The 22703-nt window shown below is 39.3% G+C and overlaps 1 protein-coding gene across 4 annotated transcripts in view; it reads right to left on the bottom strand.

The window, feature by feature from the left end:
* nrg2a (neuregulin 2a) overlaps positions 1-22703 on the bottom strand; it is a 468706-nt gene that overhangs the window by 6169 nt on the left and 439834 nt on the right. For 3 of the 4 annotated variants that reach the window (XM_078411502.1, XM_078411499.1, XM_078411501.1), the window contains exons 5-9: positions 21281-21339; positions 11254-11277; positions 9498-9600; positions 9191-9314; positions 4581-4708 (exon numbers count right to left, since the gene is read on the bottom strand). In XM_078411502.1, coding sequence (XP_078267628.1) covers positions 4581-4708; positions 9191-9314; positions 9498-9600; positions 11254-11277; positions 21281-21339 — 438 coding nt within the window. The remainder of the gene's footprint in view (positions 1-4580; positions 4709-9190; positions 9315-9497; positions 9601-11253; positions 11278-21280; positions 21340-22703) is intronic. The other variant, XM_078411500.1, reaches the window with a different exon arrangement.

Raw genomic sequence — 22703 nt, 5'->3', positions numbered from 1 at the left:
AAAAAGGGTTTCTGGCGCTGAAAGGCAGCAACTCTACCACTGATATTCACTATCTAGGGCTTATTGCGGACCTCAAATCTTTGGTGCAGCAGCAGAAGCTGACCTTGGTTCAAATGACTTATTGGTAATTAAGGTAAGCTTCTGACCAGTACACTTTGCCCAACATTCAGACGTTGTCAAAAGAAACAAGACTGACCATGATGTCCTTCAGAGTAGGACCCTCCGAGAAAAGGCACATAATGCACCCCTGAGCATTTACCCTAGTGGGAAAACTCATTGGTAAGTTTTTCTTATCTTGTAAGAATTGCACCTGTTTTGTGGAAACCCTTTGTAAATTATAACCTCTGCAGAAATTACTCCTCGCAATTAAATGTGCTGCATTTGGTTAGCTGGAAGTATTTCCACCTTGGTTGGGAGCGAGACCCGATGCTGGAAGGAGTGATTTATTGACAGCTAAACCCATTCAGAAATGAGACCAAGGTCAATTAGTCCTTGAAATACAAGTTAAAGGAGCGTTTCTGGAAAACATGGATAAGTGACATTTAAAGTCTGAAGAAGCATCCCGACCCGAAACGTCACCTATCCATGTTCTCCAGAAATGCTGCCTGAGTTACTACAGTATTTTCACTTTTTTTCTCAAATAAGCTTTTTTTTTCTATCCCAATCATGATCCTCCATTTTCAAAACCTTCCAGAGCTCAGGAACAATTCACATAATGTTGAAACACTTCTGTCTCTACTTTGGCTTATTGACTGCAATTTTACTTTAAATATTTACATGTTATTTGTGTTCTAAAACATTTTGTAATTTTTGGCCTTGTTGCAAAATTTGTTGGAGCACATTAAGAGTTGCACATTATACACGCCACAAATTAAAATGTCCCAATAATGTAATCTTGAACTGCAAGATATTTGTTTTATGTTACTTATGGAAACGTACCCAGGACAGTAACACTCAGCTGCTAAGAAAAGGGCTTAATTTATTGTGGGTATTGATATTTCTGAATTACAGCCAACTAGAACTATATACCGAGCACTGTTAGTGCCTATCAATTGTCATTTAAAATCTCTTCTATTATGTGCCTTGCTTTACAACTGTGCATTTGACAAATTCTATTTGATTAATATGAGCATTCACATTGCTCAGCATTTTTAAAGAACTAAAAATAATCACTAAAATGCATTGCTTTAAAATTTGCAATTTTAGAGTAACGTTGGAAAATCGATATTAATCTCAATGTACTTGCATTTAGCCCTTCTCAAGAGTTAATAATCCACTTAAATTCAATTAAGGAGGACAATTCTCAGTTGGCAATGCCTAAACAACAGGTAGAAAATGAACTAATTATACTATATAAGGGCCAGGAAGAGAAATGGAGGAACACTTTCAGTATTGGAAGATAGTCTTCAAAATACAAGTCAGTGGTGGCTGTGGTTAACTGGTTTAAGATTCAGGAGAAATTTAATGAATTAAAGAAAAACATGAAGGTAACACACAAATTTAATAAATCCAAAGCACAGTCCTTGTATTTGCAAAAGCAGAGCGTACTATCATTGAAAAACATTAGGAAAATTGCACAAGAACACAGCAGCATGAGAAATAGGTGCAGGGTTTAGTGCTTCATTTTCCTTTCAATCAGATAATGAAGGAACATCCCCACTATTGTGCCATTTCCACATATTCATTGATTCCTCTCCTGTGCATAGATCTATTGATTTCTGAGAGTATTTTAATTAAATAAGCATCTGCAGAACAGCAGTTCTCTGGGTTGCAGGATTTCCTCACGACAGTCCTAACTGGGCAATTCTTTATTCCAAAGTAGTCATTGCTGCAACAAAGGACCTTGTGGTACAAGTTGTTTAAGCCCCGTGCATGCCAATTTGGCTGGAAATTTGAGCACAACACTGACCATCCATCATATTCAGGGAGGTGGAGGCTCCATTGACACACGGCTGCATTAGGAATTTCAGAACGCAGCCAAATCATGAAGTAAATATTTGTTTGATGTTGATTTGACGACAGTGCTGCCAAAAAGGACCTTGATGATTCATCTTTGCAACAAAATCACCAGTGCTTGGCAGCAAGGAAAACTCCAGCCTTTGCACCCATCATCCGAAAGTAGACGGGACAGGTTAACCTGTTACGAAGGCATATTATGAAACATAGATAGACACAAAAAGCAGGAGTAACTCAGCGGAATTGGTGACCCTGTAGAAGGGTCTTGACCCAAAACATCACCTATTCCTTTTCTCCAGAGATGTTGCCTGATCCACTGAATTACTCCAGCTTTTTGTGTCTATCTTCGTTTTAATATGATAGCAGAGGGGATGTCAAAGCCGAAGGAATGATGCAGATGAGGTTCATTGGAATGCTTACCGTGATGAGGAGCTTGGTTTAAATGGAGAATTTAGGGACCTGTCATTCGGCTTAAGGGAAAAATAAGTTGTTTGCAGAACTGAGAAACCTGAGGCTCCAGGATTGGCAGGAGGGGAGATTAATGCATGGGTTTTTCCGATAGTCAACAGGCAAGGAAGATCTGGTAGTGCATAATGCTTTATGCACCACATGCTTAACCAAATTATGTCAGTCCCATGTGTGCCTTTCCCTGTCAGAGGGATCTCACCCATTACTGACATAGAAACATAGAAAACAGGTGTAGGAGTAGGCCATTTGGCCCTTCGAGCCAGCACCGCATTCAATATGATCATGGCTGATCATCCAGAATCAGTACCCTATTCCTGCTTTCTCCCCGTATCCCTTGATTCTGTTAGCCCTAAGAGCTATGTCAAAATCTCTCTTGAATACATCCAATGAATTGGCTTTCACTGCCTTCTGTGGCAGAGAATTCCACAGATTCACAACTCTCTGGCTGAAAAAGCTTTCAATGCTACTGCATTGTTGATAGGAAGTTTGTGCATCATCTCGAGCTTATCCATGTCCAGAAAGCTGGCCTTCTCTCAGCACAGTCTTTCCCTGAGTGGTAGCAGTCAGGCCTGGCTAGTTGACAGGCAACAGCAAGGGCGGCACAGTGGTGCAGCGGTAGAATTGCTGCATTACAGCACCGGAGACCCAAGTTTGATCCTGACCACGGGTGCTGTCTGTATGGAGCTTGTATGTTTTCTCTGGGTGCTCCAGTTTCCTCCCACACTCAAGTCAGGTCTGTTGGTCAATTTGGCTTTGATAAAATTGTAAATTGTCCCTGGCAAGTACGATAGTGTAAGTGTACGGGGTGATCGCTTGTTGGTGTGGACTTAGTGGGCTGAAGGGCCTGTTTCCAAGCTGTATCTCTAAAGTCTAAAGTAAAGTTTACAGCAAGAATACACTGAGTAGAAGGCAGGCCATCTAATTTGCCTAGTAATGACTCTGCCAAAATCCCATCAGAGTCCTCTGGAGAGCAACTTGTGTATGATCTTGCTCACTGAGGATTAGGAACTAGAGATTGCTTTGTTACTGTGGTGGTTCCAAGCCACTTGTATCTGGGTCACTCACTACATGCAAAACTTGCTGAACATAGTGTCACTATTTGAGAGCGGTTTGCAAATATAAATGTCTGGTTGTCGTCATTCACAGTCTGTGCTTGGAAGCTGCCACCTGACCAAGTGACACTGGCCATCTAGAAGTTCAAAGGCACAAGGGCAGGGAGACACGCTTACACCACCTGTAAAACGGAGAGATTGTGGGAGAAAAGTGTAGTCAGATGTAAGAGGATAGAATCTGAGCACATAGTGTCTACACCAATTGCACCGTACACAACTGATGACTTTATTGAAGGCCAGAACTCTGATCTCCAGCAGACTGATCTTATCTTCAAAGCTGCTCAGTTTTCTGAACATGTTGCAACTCCAGAAAGCACTTCATCTCCCTGTCTCACGCAGGGGGAGAGATGGGTACCGGCAGAAATGTGGTGTTGAGAGATGACCAGCTCCATCCGTTCAGTACACTGGAGGACTTCCTGGCACATTGTAGATTAAGGACCTCACTTCTCATCTTTACATAGACCAGTGCCTCCAAAGTCAAAGCAGAAATTACAAGCTGTCACAGCCTCTCGAACGACTTGCAACTCCATTTCCAGCCGCAAAGTACCTGGTTGTTGGAAATAGTGATTGCCAGCAATTCATATATTTGGACATGTTGGAAATGTGCAATGGCTATAATTAGCACCATTAATTCTGGTTGAACAGTGAAATCATCGTGAAAAGGGCGGACAATGGTGCAGCTGGTGGAGCTGCTCCCTCACTGAGCCAGAGACAGGGGTTCGATCCTAACCTCGGGTGCTGTCTGTGTGGAGTTTGCACCTCCCTGTGACTACATGTGTTTCCTCAGGGTGCTCTGGTTTCCTCCCACATCTCCCATACATGTGGTTTGTAGATTACTTGGCCTCCGTAAATTGCCCTTGGTGGAGTGGTGCAAAAATGGGATAACATAGATGAACGGGTGATCAATGGTTGGCATGGGCTTGGTGGGCCGAAGGGCCTGTTACCATGCTGTATCTTCCAAACAATCAAAAAAAAGGTGGTGATCAGAGCACAGAGATTAGCAAGTAATGGATGGTCCAGGTTAATATCTAGTTAGTTAATTACCTATGACTGGATGTGTGTGTAGTTGTAGAAGAGTGATGAGATGTGGAGGATGGTTGGCTTGCAGAAAATGACGTTTCCGTTTCATGCCGTCTCACATGTTCAGAGACTGGAACATTTTTTGAAATGTACTGTGTAAGGAAAAGAGAAATAAACATCTTCAGAGTCAATCAGTAGGTCTCACAAATACCAACATCCACCTTGTTCATCCCATACCTTAACACCTAGTTAGTTAACAAAACCATTGTCAATTACTGGTATACACAAAAATCAAAGTTGTTAACATTCAAAATCTTATTTTCATAACATGATTTGAATAATTTGATAGGTTCCTTTTGACGAATTTCACTACAACCTTGAATCCTTGTACACTCTTTGTTGTTAACAGATACATTCACAAGATGATTCCAAAAATACGATGTAGTGGGGGAGGAGGCAATATTTTCATCTGAACCAGGTGTGTCAAATTATAACCGCATTGCTATTAGAATGATTAAATAATTTTGATACCTACAACACATTAACTTTTACCACAGAAGGGGTTCACCAGGATGTTGCCTGAATTGGAAAATATTAGTTATAAGGAGAGTTTGGATGGGGCTATTTCTCTGGAGCAAAGGACATCAAAGAGTGACTGAGTAGAGGTGTAAAAAAATTATGAAAGTCTTAGAGTCATGCAGCATGGAAACAGGCTCTTCAGCCCAATTTGTCCATGCTGACTAAGATACCCATCTAAGATAGTCCCATTTGCTTGTGTTTGACCCATATCCTTCCAAACATTTCCTATCCATATTTGGCCCATATCCCTTGATGCCTTTCCGATCCATAGGAAAGGTCAAAGATAGGATAGATAGCCAAAAACTATTTCCATCCAGGGGTATCAAAAACAAACAGGCATAGCATTAAAATGAGATGCATGGGTTTTAGAGGGAATAAGAGGGGATAGTCTTTCACACAAGTGGTTCACATCTGGAACACAGTGCCAGAGGAGATGGTGGAGACAGATATTATGTCTGAGAGGCATTTAGACAGGCACTTAAATTGCCATGGTGTAGAAGGATACGGATCAAATGCAGGCAAATGGGATTAGTATAGATTGCCAAAACAGATGGCATGCATATAGTGGGCTGAAGAGGCCTTTTGTTTGTGCTGGATGACTATAACTCTGTACCCTTCAATGATAATGGCATTAATGGCTTCACGTTTTTAAAAAAAGTAAATACCAAATCATACCATACTAAAATGCCTTTACATTTGTATTAACATTTATAGAAAACTTTTTTTTAGATGATGTTGGGATTAAATTCATTTCTCCTTAACCCTTCAAGGCAATCCTTGTTTACTGTTATTGATTTTAGGATGCGGGACACTTGTAGCTACAATCTCACCAATACACCGAGTAGTGGCATCACAGAAACTTGGCACCCTCATCCTTTCAACAAAGCACTGACCCTATTTTTTAATAGTACAAGTGAGGGTTATGTCTCCTCCTTTGTCCAGTATTTAACCAAAGTTTTTGCCAATTCACTAGATCTTGAACCATGTGGGGCTTTCGGAATGTAAATTTGGTTCTTGGTTGGTACAAAACGGTAGGCCTTGCCAACTGAAGTGATTGCTACAAGGTTTAATAGATTACTGGGCACAGATTGGAGGTTGGTAACATGCCCTTCATATACTTGAGGAGACTGTGACCAAAGCTGTATAGCCTGATGATTTAAAAAAAGGACCAAGGTGCTAATCATTGCTACAATTTCCGCTTAATATTTCATATTTTAGACTTTATGTCTATTTCTGTTACCGTGTCCAAGTCCTCAAGTTTTCCGCAAAATGAAATACAAATTTAGAGGCATAACTGTTTGTTTGTTTTTTAACACCATGCAGCATTGGTGTCTGTTTACAATTGCCAGTTATACATAAGCAATTGGCTAGGTAATGAGAGCTTGCATAATTTTCAGATTTCCACAGTTTGTACTCCTTTCTAATTACATATCCTGTTTAAAGAATCAAGAACCACATTAATTCCTCTATCAGGAAAGGCATTCTAGTGTATTTCTCCTGAATAAAATACAGGGCTCATTACTCCATCTTTTGCCTGAAGCTGGACAATAAAATGTGTTTTGAATTTGGAATTATACTATATTCAGCACGCTAATACTTTAGGAAATTCTGTATGGCAACCTTGAACATAATTCAGGCTTATTTTTTGTCTTTACTGGTTAAACTTCAGTGGTCTAGGCTGACATTAACTAAGAGAATTTGCTGGATTCTTGTAAGATTACCATTTATAAGGGATTGTAGCATGGTTGATTTGGTCCAATATTTATATTGTGCTAAACTTTTGAGACAGTCATAAGGTTCTCCCAAAAGAGTTGAACAACTTAGTCCTCTCCACATTAGTATAAAGCCATCACTGTGTCAGCTGAATCCCAGCCACTTACATTAATGGGAAGGAAATACAGAGGTGCAGTATTGATTATATGCTGCAATTTTGATTACATACAGCAATTAAAATTGGAAGATGCCCTCGAGCAATATCCAAACGGGCATCATCTCATTATCTGAATTCTAACTTTTATTGATCAGATTAGCAAAAGCAGAACCCACGTTCCTGAAAGTAGAACACTTGCAAATATTACTTAAACTTTTAGAAAATGACAATAGTAATTGAGAAAAACTGTAATCCTTGAAACACTTTAAATTGCTTGTTTGATTGACTGTTTCCAACACTGCTTGGATAGAGTGGATGTAGAGAGGGTGTTTCCGCTAGTGGGAGAGTCCAGGACTAGAGGTCACAGCCTCAGAGTTAAAGAATGTTCCTTTAGGAAGGGGATGAGCAAGGGGATGAACAGTCAGTGAATGGTGAATCTGTGGAATTCATTGCCACAGAAGGCTGTGGAGACCGTCAATGGATATTTTTAAGGCAGAGATAGATTCTTTATTAGTACGGGTGTCGGGTTATGGGGAGAAGGCAGGAGATTGGGTTAAGAGGGAAAGATGGTGGAGAAATAGTGCAAAACTTAAGAGTTTTGTATTTCATTTGTGACAGGTGCTAAAATTCAATATTAGAAGCATAAGTTCATAAGTGATAGGAGCAGAATTAGACCATTCGTCCCATCAAGTAACTTCACCATTCAATCATTGTTGATCTATCTTTCCCTCTTAACCCAACTTTCCAACGACCGCACCCCCTCCACATCACCACCACGCTCCTGATGTGGCACTATACCTAATGAAGTGCATTGTTTTTGTGGGGGGGGATTAGCCTCCAGAGGACCAAGTAACACCATGATCTGATTTATGCCATTTCATGCCAATAACACTGAGTCTAGTTTATTGTCATGTCGACAGTGAAAAGCTGTTGTTGCATGCTAACCAGTCAGTGGAAAGACAATACATGATTACAATCAAGCTATCCGCAGTGTACAAATCCATGATAAGGAGAATAATGTGCATAATGTTTAGTGCAAAATAAAGTCCAGTAAAGTCTGATCAAAGATAGTCCGAGAGTCTCCTATGAAGTAGATAGTAGCTCAGGACTGCTCTCTAGTTGTTGGTAGGATTTCAATTGCCTGATAAAAACTGAGAAGAAACTGTACTGAATCTGAAAGTGTGCGTTTTCACATTTCTGTACCTCTTGCCTGATGGGAGAGGGGAGAAGAGGGAGTGATCAGTGTGATATAAGAAAATAACTGCAGATGCTGGTACAAATCGATTTATTCACAAAATGCTGGAGTAACTGAGCAGGTCAGGCAGCATCTCGGGAGAGAAGGAATGGGTGACGTTTCGGGTCGAGACCCTTCTTCAGACTGATGAAGGGTCTCGACCTGAGTGATCAGTGTGAGACTGGTCCAAGGCAGTGTGAGGTGCAAATGGAGTCAATGGAAGTGAAATTGGTTTGTGTGATGGTCTGGGCTGTTTCCACAATTCACTGCAGCTTCTTAAGGTCTTAGATGGAGCTGTTCCCAAACCAAGCTGTGATGCACCCTGACTATTGAAGAGATATTGGCACAAAATGACATAAATGACTAGTCATTGATCATGACTTGGCTGACCAATGATTTGGCTGCACAGTCACCAGATGAACTGTTACCATGGAAAAGGCTTCTCGTATGTACACTTTTCATAAGTTTATAAATGATAGGAGCAAAATTAGGCCATTCGACCCATCAAGTCTACTCCGCCATTCAATCATGGCTGATCTATCTTTCCCTCTTAACCCCCATTCTCTTGCCTTCTCCCCATAACCCCTGACACCCGTACTAATCAAGAATCTATCTACCTTTGCCTTAAATATATCCATTGACGGCCTCCAAGGCCTTCTGTAGCAATGAATCCCACAGATTCACCACCCTCTGACTAAAGAAATTCCTCCTCATCCCCTTCCTAAAGGAATGCCTTTTAATTCTGAGGCTATGACCTCTGAGGCTATGACCTCTGGCCCTAGACTCTGCCACGAGTGGAGGCATCCTCTCCACATCCACTCTATCCAGGCCGCTCACTATTCATTATTCACTTTTAAGCCAAAAGCTAAAGGATAAATAGAATTAACATTAAATAACCTCTTACAAACACATTTACTTTTCTTAAATCAGTTTATAAATGGAAGGACGTACGTCGACCATTTGAATATCTTCTGGGAGAGGGCCAGGGTGGTTGGGCCCATTAGCCAGGTTTCGATTTTGATGATCTACACAAAGATTTTGCCTTAAATGGCTGTGCATTTTTTTTCTTTGCTTTCTACGGAAGAACAATAAATGGAGCAAGTTATATACTATGGTTGATAGTGACATAACAATAAATTCAACATCCAAATGAAAATATGCTAACTCTATTTGAAAAATACATATTACTGTATTTTGCAATAGTGCAGAAACAACTTTGTTAGCAACTACAATGTTAATCCAAGGTTTAAAGACTCACTTTGTTTTGCAATATGCCACTACACACACAATTCCAACTACAAGAAGTGCAACACAAATGCCAGTAATGGTCAAGACTCTCTTTTGATACAATTCTTCAGCTTCTGTTGACAAAAACACAGAATACAAAAGGGTTAAACATCGTATTTGAAATGAACCACAAATCACCACCCAATTTACTTCAGTCACCAGATGCATTTGAATAGCCTTCTCTGGAGCAATTCTCATCTTAATTCCAAATGCAGAAACATATTTGCAAATATAATAAGGTGTAATGTTACAAAATAGCTAGCAATAAGCTGAATGAAATATCCAGCAGAGTCACAATCAACGCTCTTGAACACACTAAGAACAGACTGCAGGCCTTCATAATAAACCAAAAGTGTTTAAAATATGCAGTCAAATTAAAAAAACACACGATATGTAGGTATTATTCTTCAACTTTCAAAGGAGAAAAAATTATTCTGAATGAAATTTGCATTTTTCTTTGTACTTTCTAATTTTCAGAATTGCTTTCAGTTGTTAATTGAAACATATTTTCTGAGACCTACCAAATATAGAGGTTGAAAATTTACAATAAGCAGAGTAGCTAACAAGTGTGTCAACTTCAGCAATGAAAATATAGAAGTAAAAAAGACAACAGAAAAATGGGAGACAAAAATGCGTTTTAGTACAAATATCTCGTAACAGGGTGCAGGGGGTTAGGGAAGGGGAGGAATGGAAGGGAAGGGTAGGAAGTGAGGATGTCAATAGCCTAGCATAGCATGCTTCTTACTGAGGAAGAGTACGGGACAATCGGGGATTAGAGATGAAAGCAGACTGTGAAGGGATGCTTCAGACTAAAAATAAATGGTGTCAGTCAAGGCATGGGAGTTGGAGTTTGTTTTGTGATTAGTAATTAAAATGTCAGCAGCACTCATTTTGCTGAAGGTGAGAGAAATGAATAGGGTCTTGAGTTATTAATGTCTTGCTATTACCCTCTTGCACTTAATATTAGCAAACATTAAGTGGCAGTAATGACATCATATTTTTCACGTTCAGAACAAAGGATTAACTGGTGTACACAAGTGGGTCTTGAAACCTGAGAACAGTTGCGCAGTTTTACCTTGGACAAAAATGAATGTTAACAAAGTGACATTTGGAACAAGTTTAAGAAACTGTTTAATTTTCCCCCAATAAATAAGCTTCATTTACTTTAGCTTGGATTTTTTTTTCTTAGCTGGGCCCGTTTCTAATTTTTAAACTCTATGCCATAAAAATTGTTTATATTAGCTGCAACTCCAGCAGAAAACATTATGACCTGCAGCCTTGCTTGATTTACTGTTAAATCAACTTTGTTATAAACCAAGTTTGGAGTTCAAAGAATAGGTCTTCCAGTGTAAATACCAGCTTCACTGATTGAGAAGCTAATAAATGACACAAGTTTACACACATCTGGAGCTAACATGAAATTTATAGGTCAAAGAATTAAGCAGCAGTTTTTATGCTGTCTATTTACAGCAGTTATAAATCTGGCTAAAGTTCTGCTGTGCCAGCTGCAGTTCATCTCTCGTCAAAAAGAGTGCTGCTATAGAAAAGCTCGGCTTATCTGTAGCTCAATGTCATCATTAGATACTGGACTCCTTTATTTTGGTAATGGATGGATTAGTACCACTAGCCAGCTGCAGTCAGATCATCCCTTCAAAGCAAAAGTAGTTGCTAGAAATCCAAGGCAGCTTTTTTTAAATTTGCAGATTAAAATGAATGGTTTTCCATACCCATGAATTCAAATCCAAGATGCTCTGCCAATGCAGAAAGTTGACAAAAAAGAAAGAAAAAAAGGAGAACAGTTTCAGAGAAGAATATTTAAAACATACCAGAAAGTATACATGTCATGTGGTTAGCTTGAACTTTGGTACAGACACATGGCAGGTGTAACATTTAAATGGTGCTTGTGGAAGCGTATCTATCTTGGGCAGAGGGCACTACTATTACAGGCAAAACGTTTACACATGCAAAACAAGACAGAAATGGGCAGAATACAGTTAGTTGCAAATGATAACTTCTTCCTTTTATAAATCTAAGTATCAACATATGAAAGACCTGGGGTGACTCTTTAGAAGACAGTTATTACCTATCTTTACGTGAGACCTAATAGAGAGTTAACATTACCTAAACTGTGCAAATACTATTTTTAAATGGACTAACATTGAAAGGAATTGGAATTTTTTTTTTTAGTTCAAATTCATTTAGATTTATATAGCTCACTCATGGAAAAAAATCTTATTTATTATTGCGGGTGGTGTTAATGTGTAAAAGAAAACAAAAAATATATATAATTATCACTTGCATTTTTAATTGGTTTCTTTGGTCAATGATCCCACTTGCTCTCCCTTCCTGAAGGCATCATTGTCTGGTTTGTATGGAATTCTGTTAATCTAACCACCCATTTCTACTTGACTTCTTATTATTGATTCCTAAACCATGAATCTGATTGTCATCAGGTTACTTGACTTTGAAAGTATCACGACTGATGCTTTCATTGCTCGCCCTTAATATCCATTTTAAGGATAGGACTTCAGTCCAAGTTTGAAATTTTTAGACTAAAGATATTGAAGTCAGTTGTTGCATTGCATCCATGCGTGGATGGATTCAACATTTCAGCTGAGACTGAGGACTGATCAACAGAGCTTCTTGTTGTTTATGATTACATTTCTTGATAATTAAATTCTAGGAACTTCCTATTTGGAATGTTGATTGTTTAAAGTTACATTGCGATTTAGAGTAAATAATTTCCCTGAATGCGCTCTAAATTATAAGCGGATTTATTATGACATGCAAACCACCAAAGTAGTTAAGTACATTGGAGATTTATGGAACAGTAGTTACATCAATAACTATGACAAAGTTTGCGTGTGAATTTCCCTGTGGAGAGGATATCCCTTTCCGACTTCACATGCGCTGGTGAGTGTTCAAAGGTCCCTCTCTAAGTTCATCTGGTAAGCAAGTCCTGATCAATGGAGGTATCCAGAGACTCGGAAACAAAGCAGAGCCTAACTTGGACATTCCGATCAAAATAATTGAAGGATGTAATTTGTTTGTTCGAGATAATAGTCTTCTGCAGGTGATGTGATTGTGAGTGTAGTGTGTGCATGCTTATTCTCACCCTGTCAAATCGGGCAGTACTATAGAGTAACTACTGTTGTCCAGTAGGTTGACTAGGAGCCCCAGCTAACTATGATCGAGAACAAAACAAGATAATCATAACTCCTAGCAACTTAACTACATCAAGGCCCCTGCCAATTTACTTAAGCGAGTCCAAGTATCATAGTTCTTCTGGCTTTAAAGGTGATTGTTAGTGAGGAAGATGGAGCTGATGTGATGAACATGCCTGGAGACTATTGCTTCAAGTATTTAACCATTGCGATGAATGTTGACTCTTGTTAATTAAAATATAGAGAACTTCATAGTAGTCAGTCGGGGCTATCACAACTAGGAACAGGAGGAGAAACGTTGAATGGAGGTCCTGCCTAGAGTTGGATGCAGCAGGTAAGGCAGGTAAATGCTTTTCGCACAGACTGCAAGCTTCTCAGAGGGATAGGGGGTGAGAACCTCCACTCGCATGGCTCTTTAGTATCCACATGTCCACCTGCAGAAGCTATGACCCACAAAATGTCCTCCAACAAAAAAAACTCTCGCAAACAACAACACGTATCCAGGAAGCTTGCATGAAGCTTTCGTTCTGAGACAATCGGCTATGCTCACCATATCCAGACAGGCAGTCACCTCAGGACACCTGATTATACTGAAGAGCAAATTTATTATTGTTGCCATGGAGCCATTAGGTGTTTAGTCAAGGTGGCATTAGAGTCCGTAAATGCAATGGTGCTGCCAGGTCTAAAGAGAGACATCCTGAAGCAGTCTCTAGTGAAATTCTCTCTCTTTAGTATTGCCTGCAATTTCCTGTACAACATGACAGGTGTGAAGGAAGGGTCATTGCCAGTTATAGTGGGAGGTAGTAGTTCAGTTTGTTGCTGTTTTCACTAATGCCCATACATACTGTATGAGGACATTATGTTTACTCTGGCACTGTATCCAGATATGTGACATGGCGGCCACAGTGGCGCAGCGGTAGGGTTGCTGCCTTACATCGCTTGCAGCACCAGACACCTGCGTTCGATCCCGACTATGGATGCTGTCTTTATGGAATTTGTATGTTCTCCCCGTGACCACGTGGGTTTTCTCTGAGATCTTCAGTTTCCTCACACACTCCAAAGATGTACAGGTATGTAGGTTAAATGGCTTGGTGTATGTGTAAATTATCCCTAGTGTGTGTAGGATAGTGTTAATGTGTGGGGATCGCTGGACGGTGTGGACTCAGTGGGCCGAAGGGCCTGTTTCCATGCTATATCTCTAAACTAAACTAAAACGGCACTTCAAGCATTTATCTCTCTGGTCACCATTTCTTAGAGTTGTAGTTATATAGTGTGGAAATAGGCCCTTCAGCCTAACTTCCCCTCTGCGACCAATATGTCCCATCTACATTAGTTCCACCTGCCTGCGTTTGGCCCATATTCCTCTAAACCTACCCTATCCATGTACCTGTCTAAATGTTTCTCAAATGTTGCGATAGTATAGAAACATAGAAACATAGAAAATAGGTGCAGGAGTAGGCCATTCGGCCCTTCGAGCCTGCACCGCCATTCAATATGATCATGGCTGATCTCCACAACTACCTCCTCCGGCAACTCGTTCCATACACCCCCACCTCTTGTGTAATAAATGTTATCCCTCAGATTCCTATTAAATCTTTCCCCCCTCACCTTAAACCTATGTCCTCTGGTTCTCGATTTCCCCTCCTCTGGGCAAGCGACCATGTGCGTTTACTCGATCTATTCCTCTCATGATTTTGCACACCTCTATAAGACCACCACTTATCCTCCTGCACTCCAAGGAATAGAGGCATCGCCTGCTCAACCTGTCCCCATAGCTCGGGCTCTCGAGTCCTGGCAACATCCTTGTAAATCTTCTCTGCACCCTTTCCTGCTTGACAACATCTTTCCTATCACATAGTGCCCAAAACTGAACTCAATACTCTAAACTCCAGTACCACTCCATTTCAACTGCTGGGTCTTGAGCGTTCAGGACCTTCCTCTGCTTGTCCTTCTCTCCAACTGGGAACTCTGTCACTTCATAAAGTGGAGTGTCCTGTCTAGTGCTGTGCAGACTTTGATGTTGTCAGTGCTTTTCCAAGATGCATGGCAACTGCTAGCATTGATTGAATTTGGTGCTTATTTCTGCTTTGCAAGATGCAGACATGCAGGATAGTTTCAAATGGTGCACTGTACTCCTGGAATTACTGGGACTCAACATGTGCTAATGTACAACTGGCATCTACAATGTCAAATCCCAGTACAATGTCCATGCATGAATATCCTGACAAAAAAACAAAATAGTGTAGGTCCTAACATTGCGCCATTTCGGTCCTGGATTTCATGCACAAGTTTATTTCGGATCGAGAACGGTCCGGAAAAGGGTCTTGACGCAAAACGTCACCCGTTCCTTCTCTCCAGAGATGCTGCCTATCCCACTGAGTTACTCCAGCATTTTGTCTCTACCTGATGCTGGATTTCCTTTCAACCAAGAGCCACATCTTGAAATCCTCACCTCCTCACTGCAACATTATGGAAGCAATAAAACTAAGAACCTTAACTTCAACTAAGAACCTTAATATATGGACCTAAACAGCTATATTGATACCAGCTAATAATAATCCGAGCACTAAACAAGTAGCAACAATATGTTATGGCTAGACGCAGGAATTTACTGACATTCTCACAATTGGCTACAATAACCATAAAGAGCTTAATTTTTATATATATATATATTTAATATAAAGATACCTTAGCTAATTATTTAGGACACTTGGCTTAAAGTCAAGTGATCCAATTATAAACATGCAAAATAAATTATTGAGACTTCAAACTGATAGTTGATCATAATTATGCTCGTTAACAGACACAAAACAAAGTCTTCAATACAAATATAGACTTGGGCTTGTGACCAAGGCACTCGAAGGGGGGGGGGGGGGGGGGGAGTTCACCTCAATTATCCTTCCCAAAGAAGAATGGAAACATCAAGGTCATTTTTTTGAAGAGCTTTTGCTCACTCAGCAGATGGTGGGCAGACCGAGGCTACCACCAGCTGGATGAAGCAAATAGAATAAAATAGAATAAAACGTCAAGCTGTCAGCGCTGTATAACTGTGGACAGACAGCCTGCTATTTGTGGGGCACAGGCAATTGGAGTTCGGTGCCAGTTAAGACACTTTAATGGATAAAGGACAGCTTGATGAGATGGAGAAAAAGAGGATTTTTGTTGGGACACGTGAAAAAGGTGCATGTTGCTCTTGTTCAGCAAAACTTCAACCACTTGGTTGAATTCTGTTGTTTGCTGAGCAACTTTCACTGACTTGGTAAAAGATGCTCACTTAACTGCTAACTCGGGGAGCACTGACATTGTGTGCATCAACCTTAAAATTACATGTCTTTCCATGAAGTAAAATTCAGGCAGTTTTCAAATGGACAAGCAATGTATTCCTTCAAATTACTGCCCAAGTGGCAAAGCTGAAATCGACTCTCCTAATTTGGTTTCCAAGATTAATGATTGCAATTTAATGGAGGCAGATGGGTTTGAGCAATGGCTGCAGACTAATCTATTAATATGTGTGTAAGTATGATGAATGAAAACTTGCTATTTGAATACAGAATTCAATTTCACAGAGCTGGTATTAACTTAGATTTAGAAACAAAAATCATTCTAAGAGGTTCTTGGCTATGAATTGATTATTTGAGGGTTGGAGGGGTATTATTCATGTTTTTTTTAAATGTTCAAAAAATGCAGGATTGTAAGTTTTTGAACTGAATTGGGATATAAACACGACATTTAATGCTTTAAAGGTTGATTCCTAGTCAGTAGCATTTTTTTGCTAGCTTGTTGTTACGGGATAACTGCAGTATAATTTTAGTGGATTATTCTATAAGGAGTTTGAAAGGTTTATGCTCTAGAAATCTGAACAGAATTATATTTAGTTTAGTTCAGAGAGGGAGCATGAAAACAGATCCTTCGGCCCACTGAGCCCGTGAATGACCAGCGATCACGCCATACAATAGCACTATCCTACACACCATACAATAGCACTAACCTACATACCAAAACTAATTAACCTACAAACCTGTACATCTTTTGGAGTGTGGGAAGAAACCCACGTGATCACAGAGAGGATGTGCAAACTCTGTACACACAGCCCCCATAGTCAGGATTAAACCCAGATCTCTGGCAGCAACTCTACTGCGCTGGCCCTAAATTGTTAGAGCTATCCTTTGACAGAGTATCAACTGATCTTTTGCTTGAGATGAAATTCTGTATACTATTACAAAAGCATTATATTATATTATATTTGTATTTTCATCTATTTTATTTTAAAGAGCTTGCCGATTATGTCAGCTGGCTCTGGTGTCTGCCTGTTTCGACTACAATGGATGAGATTTACCTGCACATGCAATCAGATGCAAAAGTTAGGGACTTGCTGATGGATTTGGAAGGCTGAATCTGTCATTTTGCTCTACTGTCGGGCCCCTCAGTCATGCTGGCATTTCCCAGCATCAATCACGTGTCAGATTCTGTGCTGGGTTAGCCGAGTGCACGATCCAAAACCCCATCAAGGATAAAGGATTCAGAGACAAAAGCAAAGCTCAGTTATGTTTTTCCAAATTAATTTGCTTTAACTGTCTTGCTTAGTCATGCAGTTAAGTGTTTTCAGTTAACTTCTCTAAAAATGCTCCATTTTGGTTTCATTAAGTGTGGCCATGAAAGGACCAAGGTTAGCATTGTGGAGCCAGGCTAACAAGATCTCGCCCAAAGAGCTCCATGATATATACAGGATTTTTACTGCTAAACCAGTTTCTGCCTTGATAATGTATGGAAGCATTGTAGGACCCTCAGATGCTCAAAGCTTAATTCTTTACCTCTTTGGTGGGTCTCACTCATACCAACTGATTCGTTGCTGCCTAACGGGTAACAAAAATGACCAATGTGATTAAGACACTTCAGAGAGACCCAAATGTTAGAGCAACTTAGCGGGTCAGGCAGCATCTTTGGAGCAAAGGAATAGGTGATGTTTTGGGTCGAGACCCTTCTTCAGACTGAGAGTCTGGGGAGAGGGAAACCAGAGGTATAAAAAGGTACAGAACTGATCAGAGCTGGCACCAATGGCTAAAGAGCCCACAATGGTCCATTGCTGACAGGAGGAGGTAATAACGAGGGGACACGAACAGTAAAACTAGCAGGAGGACTAGGGTCGGGGAGGGACAGAGAGAGAGAGAGAGAGAGAGAGAGAGAGAGAGGAAATGCAAGGGGTAGTTGAAATTTTCTCCTAAACCAATTTTTTTTAAAAGCTTAGCATGCTGCAATTATAATTTGAAATCAAATCTTGCTTTTCTTTTTGTTTCCTTTCACAAACCAATATTTAGTTAAGCATGTGTTCACATTGGCCTGTGGATTCCATCATTTTTGTCACAATGAAAAGTAACTGTGGGGATTAGATTGCTACAGAAACTGGCAGGGAATAGGCTCCAGAGTGAAGAGAAGGTGGAGAAGGATTATAGAGACAGATATTACAGGTTACCTAGTCAGTGATTTAAAATTTCCACATCAGTGAGATCTCACAAGATCAAATGAGGAACTATCATCACACAATCAAGTTCACAGCTATAGGCATGATGGGGAAGGTTGTGAGAGATGTCAGAGGGATACTGATGGTATTCAGATTAAAACTGGAATCACCAAAGCTGTGCACACTCTATCCAGAGACTAAGCAAGGAGATCTTGGCAGGAATTAAAGTGGAAGGAGGAGAAGAAGCAAGTAACCTAAAGGCAATATTGGAGCAGTAGATGGAACAGTGCAGACCATTGAGGAAAAGGTTTCCAAGGAGAAAGTGGTGGACAGCATGGGCAAGCATATTGTAAAAAGGTGGCTTTGGGTGAACGAAAAAGAATAGCTGTTTGATATAAGGTATTGATAAAATCACAGATATTGTTTCAAGTGTATATTTTGGCAAGTAGGCAATGTATCCATTAATACTACTTGGTAGATGTTTAAAAAAATCATGGGGAAAAGAGTTGCATGTGATACTTTTAATGAACAATAGAGTAGGTAGTTGTGGCCTTGTACAAGATGAGAATGAGTGTCACTGTGGGTAAACACTGGGTAGAAACAAAGAACTGCAGGTGCTGGTTTATACCACGGATAGCCACAAAGTGCTAGAGTAACTCAGCAGATTAGTCTGAAGGAGGGTTCCGACCTGAAACGTCACCTATCCTTTTTTACCAAAGATGTTGCCTGACCCGCTGAGTTACTCCAGCACTTTGTGTATATCTTTAGGATAACACTAGTTTGGGAGAAAGTGATATGCATAATGAATACACAATAATGGTAGAAGAAAGGGAATCTGTGTTGAATGAGGCAAGAAAATGTGTTGTACAAAGAGAAGTAAGCCCAACAAATGTTCATGTAAGAGTAGGACAGTTAAAAGGAGGAGAGGTGAAGATAAAAAGCATTTCGTCTGATACAAACTGGCTAAAATGGTACACATCAAAAGTTATCTTAAGTCAATGTAAACAAATGCAACGGAGAGGAAATAATAGTACAAAAGTTTGATCCATTTATGACAGAGAAAATGTTAAATTGGAGTCTGGCGAGGACCAAACGTTATAGTGTCACGCCACATGGAAACAGGCCTTTCAGCCCACCATGTCCATGCCAAACATCAAGCATCCATTTATTCTAATCATATTTTATTTCCCCCCTATTCTCACCACTCTTTCCACCTCTATATATTCTTGTACCCACCTACACTGTGGGCAATTTGCAGTGGCCAAATAATTGACCAACATATTACTTTGGGACATATGAGGAAACTGGGAGATCCGGGGGAGATGTACAGTGACAAGAAGAATGTGCAAATTCCCACATACGGCATTGGAGGTTAGGATTGAACATGGGTCACTGGAGCTATGCTGCAAATCTACTAGCTGTGCCACTGTGCTGCCAAAATGTGTGGTAGAAGGTGACCAGATGATGAAAAGAGCTTAAGTCTGTGGGCATTAACTGTTTTAACAATCAAGGTTCAAATAATAGTCAAATGGTTTTTTAATTGAATAATTTTCTTTCATTAATATTCTGTTTTAATTGTAATGTAGCAAGAATGTAGTACTGCAATAGGAACTGAATGTAGGAAATAATTAAACTAAATGAATACATATTAAACTAGGATTGTAATTTATTATATCTCTTGACCTTATTTATTTAAACTCCTGCTTCAATCTTTGCCTTACTTCATCAAAGTTTGCATTTACATATTTTATACAATGTAGCTGTTTATAAAGCTGCCTTATCAGAACTTCTTTATCTGAATATCCACAACCTAATATTAAATTATGATCAACACAGCTCAGTTTCACAGAATTCAGATTTCTGTTTCTGCAATAAAATCTTTCAGTAAAAGCGAAAATGAATTCATTTCTAAGAATTTATAGCATCAGTTAAATGGACCTTTAAATGTTGTGTAATCAGTGATAGTGTTTCTCTCCCTCTGCCTCGACTAAAACCTCTGTCATATTGGGTACATATACGCACAATGTTCTTGTTTAATGTACTGAATGACGATCGGAAGATAGTTTCACAAACAAATCCAGATGGACACAAACAAACCATAAACCATTCGCAAACTTGTTGTTGCATAAAATAAATCACTAAAGTGAAACTGCATGCAAATGTCATGGATGTGGAAACAATTTAATTTTCCAATTCTGAACTACTAATTTATTAATGTTTTGTTGTCTTAATTGATTATGTTTAGAACGAGTCATTTGCCTATTTGTTTTCCAGCCAAGTTTGGCCCTAACAAGGTTTAGATGTAAAGGCTTTGTCAAACTGTACATTTGGTTCCAAACACCTTGACATGATCATGCAATTGATTAAAATGCATGACAAAGGGTTGTCATGTTCTATCATCACTGATGATAGTTTCCAATGCACTCTCACCCAAATTGAAAGGATTTTTAAACATATCTCAATGAATATAGTACCCGATTCACAAAGCTGTGCCTCTTAGATGGTATTACTGGTTTTTTTAAGTCAGTGCGCTGTCACACCAACAGGTGGAACTGCCCATTTTGTGTAGAATCATTGACAAATTGTTTATTGTTCACACTGATGTTGAATGAGATATGTGGTTAACTGGGCAAATTAAAGATTACTATATTAACAAATACACTTCCATGTGTTCCATCCACAATGGTTACCTGACTAAATAACCTGGTCAAAAAAGTAATGTGTAATCTTTGACCAGATTAATTAGTAATTAATGTTTACTAATATTCCAGAGTAGTGCCCCTTGAAATACTATTCTCTGACTATTCAATACTATGTCATTTAAAAAATGGACAAATTGTTTCCCAGATAAAATTAAATAGACTTTACCATAGTTTAGTCAAATGTGATGTCTCATTTGATTGAAATTATAATTATTTTTTTCAGTTTGTGTGGTCTGAGCGTCCCGATTTCATTTGCTTGTTCTAGTCTGAAGAAATAGAGCTTCAATGGTTTTTGAAAGGCTTTTAAGGACCGTGATACAGGAAGGACAGGTAATAGCATCATCAACAGAGAGCAGCAGCAGCAGCAGAAAAGCATGCTATGATTTAGCAATAGCATGCTTCAGTTAAAGAAGAGAAGAAATGGACGTACTGTAGAAACTGGCCATTACGTAGTGTTGGCAGCGATCACCTGTAAATTCATTTGGACACCTGACAAGAAAAACAAAAACCATAGAGAAAGAAACAAGAGAGAAAGGATTTAACATTAGAACAGAGCAATCAAGGACACACATCCCAAAAACATTGGTGAGACCACTGGATCAATCAACAGCAGAAGTAAAGCTTTTGTTAACCTAGTTGCCTTCATATGTTGCCTCTGTAAAAATTCATAACACCAGTGGTGTCACCAAGGATACCTAGAAGTAGTGCAACACTTCCTTACATAACATACTTAGATCAGGTTTATATGTTCTCAAGGGTTCAGTCTCCAAACATCTTTGTCCGAAGAATCCAGGTTGGCATCTGGGGGAGGAAAAGGGGACAAATCACAAAACAAATGTAGGCAAATGCTAGGTTGAAGTTACAAAATAACTTCATTCCCCTGTGATTCACTCATGTCATAATGAGAATGCAAAGAAGCTGCAAATAGCATGTTATCACATTTCTTTGATTGTTCCACCGAAGGCAGGAACTGTTCATTTACTCTGAGAGAAATTAGAAATCTGATAATAAGTACAAGACCATTTTTTTAAAAATTCAATAAAATTAGTTGATGAGTAATTTAGAGTAGGTGGACATTTTGGTTAGTGGTTCCAGTACAGTTTAAAACTACACTATATACTTCTGAAGGTAATGGGAAGAGTTGAAATTATGAAATCTAAAATAATTCCAACTAGAAAGACAATGTGTAGCATAAATGTGTTAATTACAAAATCCTAAATTAATAATTCACAAGGGTGTTATAACCTCGAATAGTCTGCAATGGAGTACAGTTTGTTTTAGCTGCCTGTGAAGGTTTCCTATGAACTAATTTACACATTCACTGGTCCTCCAAGGTTACATGACTGGCACCAAATCTAAATCCGAATGATGATTCAAAGAACTTTTACTCATTAGCCGCACTATTATAGAGATTTCAGATGGAATTGGTTAATTAAAACAATTATTCACAGAACCAGGGCATAAATGTGATAATTCATGGGCTGGGAGCTGATAGGGAAAATTTGGGAACAATAATCTCTGAGAAAATTAGCAGCCAAATATGGATTTGCTATGACCCTTAATTTAGTTACGAGAGTGAGTTTTTTGATAAAGTAACTGATGCCCGTGAGGTTAGATGTAGTACAAATGAAGATATTGAACAAAATTCAAATTCCTGGATAACAAGCACGTTAGGAGCAAGAATGCAGCATTGGCTTGGAATAGATAATAAATTGTGGCAACTGGCTTTTTGTTTGGACTGGAAAGAAGTATAAGGAGGTGTACCTCCAGGCTTCCATTCAATAACCATTGCAGTTCTTGGTTAATAGTTTTGGGACAAATTTTGAGCTCTACAAAACACACAGAACTTTTAA

Source organism: Rhinoraja longicauda, chromosome 14 (genome assembly GCF_053455715.1).
Source record: "Rhinoraja longicauda isolate Sanriku21f chromosome 14, sRhiLon1.1, whole genome shotgun sequence".
Classification (NCBI taxonomy): Eukaryota; Metazoa; Chordata; class Chondrichthyes; order Rajiformes; family Arhynchobatidae; genus Rhinoraja; species Rhinoraja longicauda.
The sequence above is the reverse complement of the archived record's forward strand: the minus strand, read 5'-3'. Positions and strand labels throughout refer to the sequence as shown.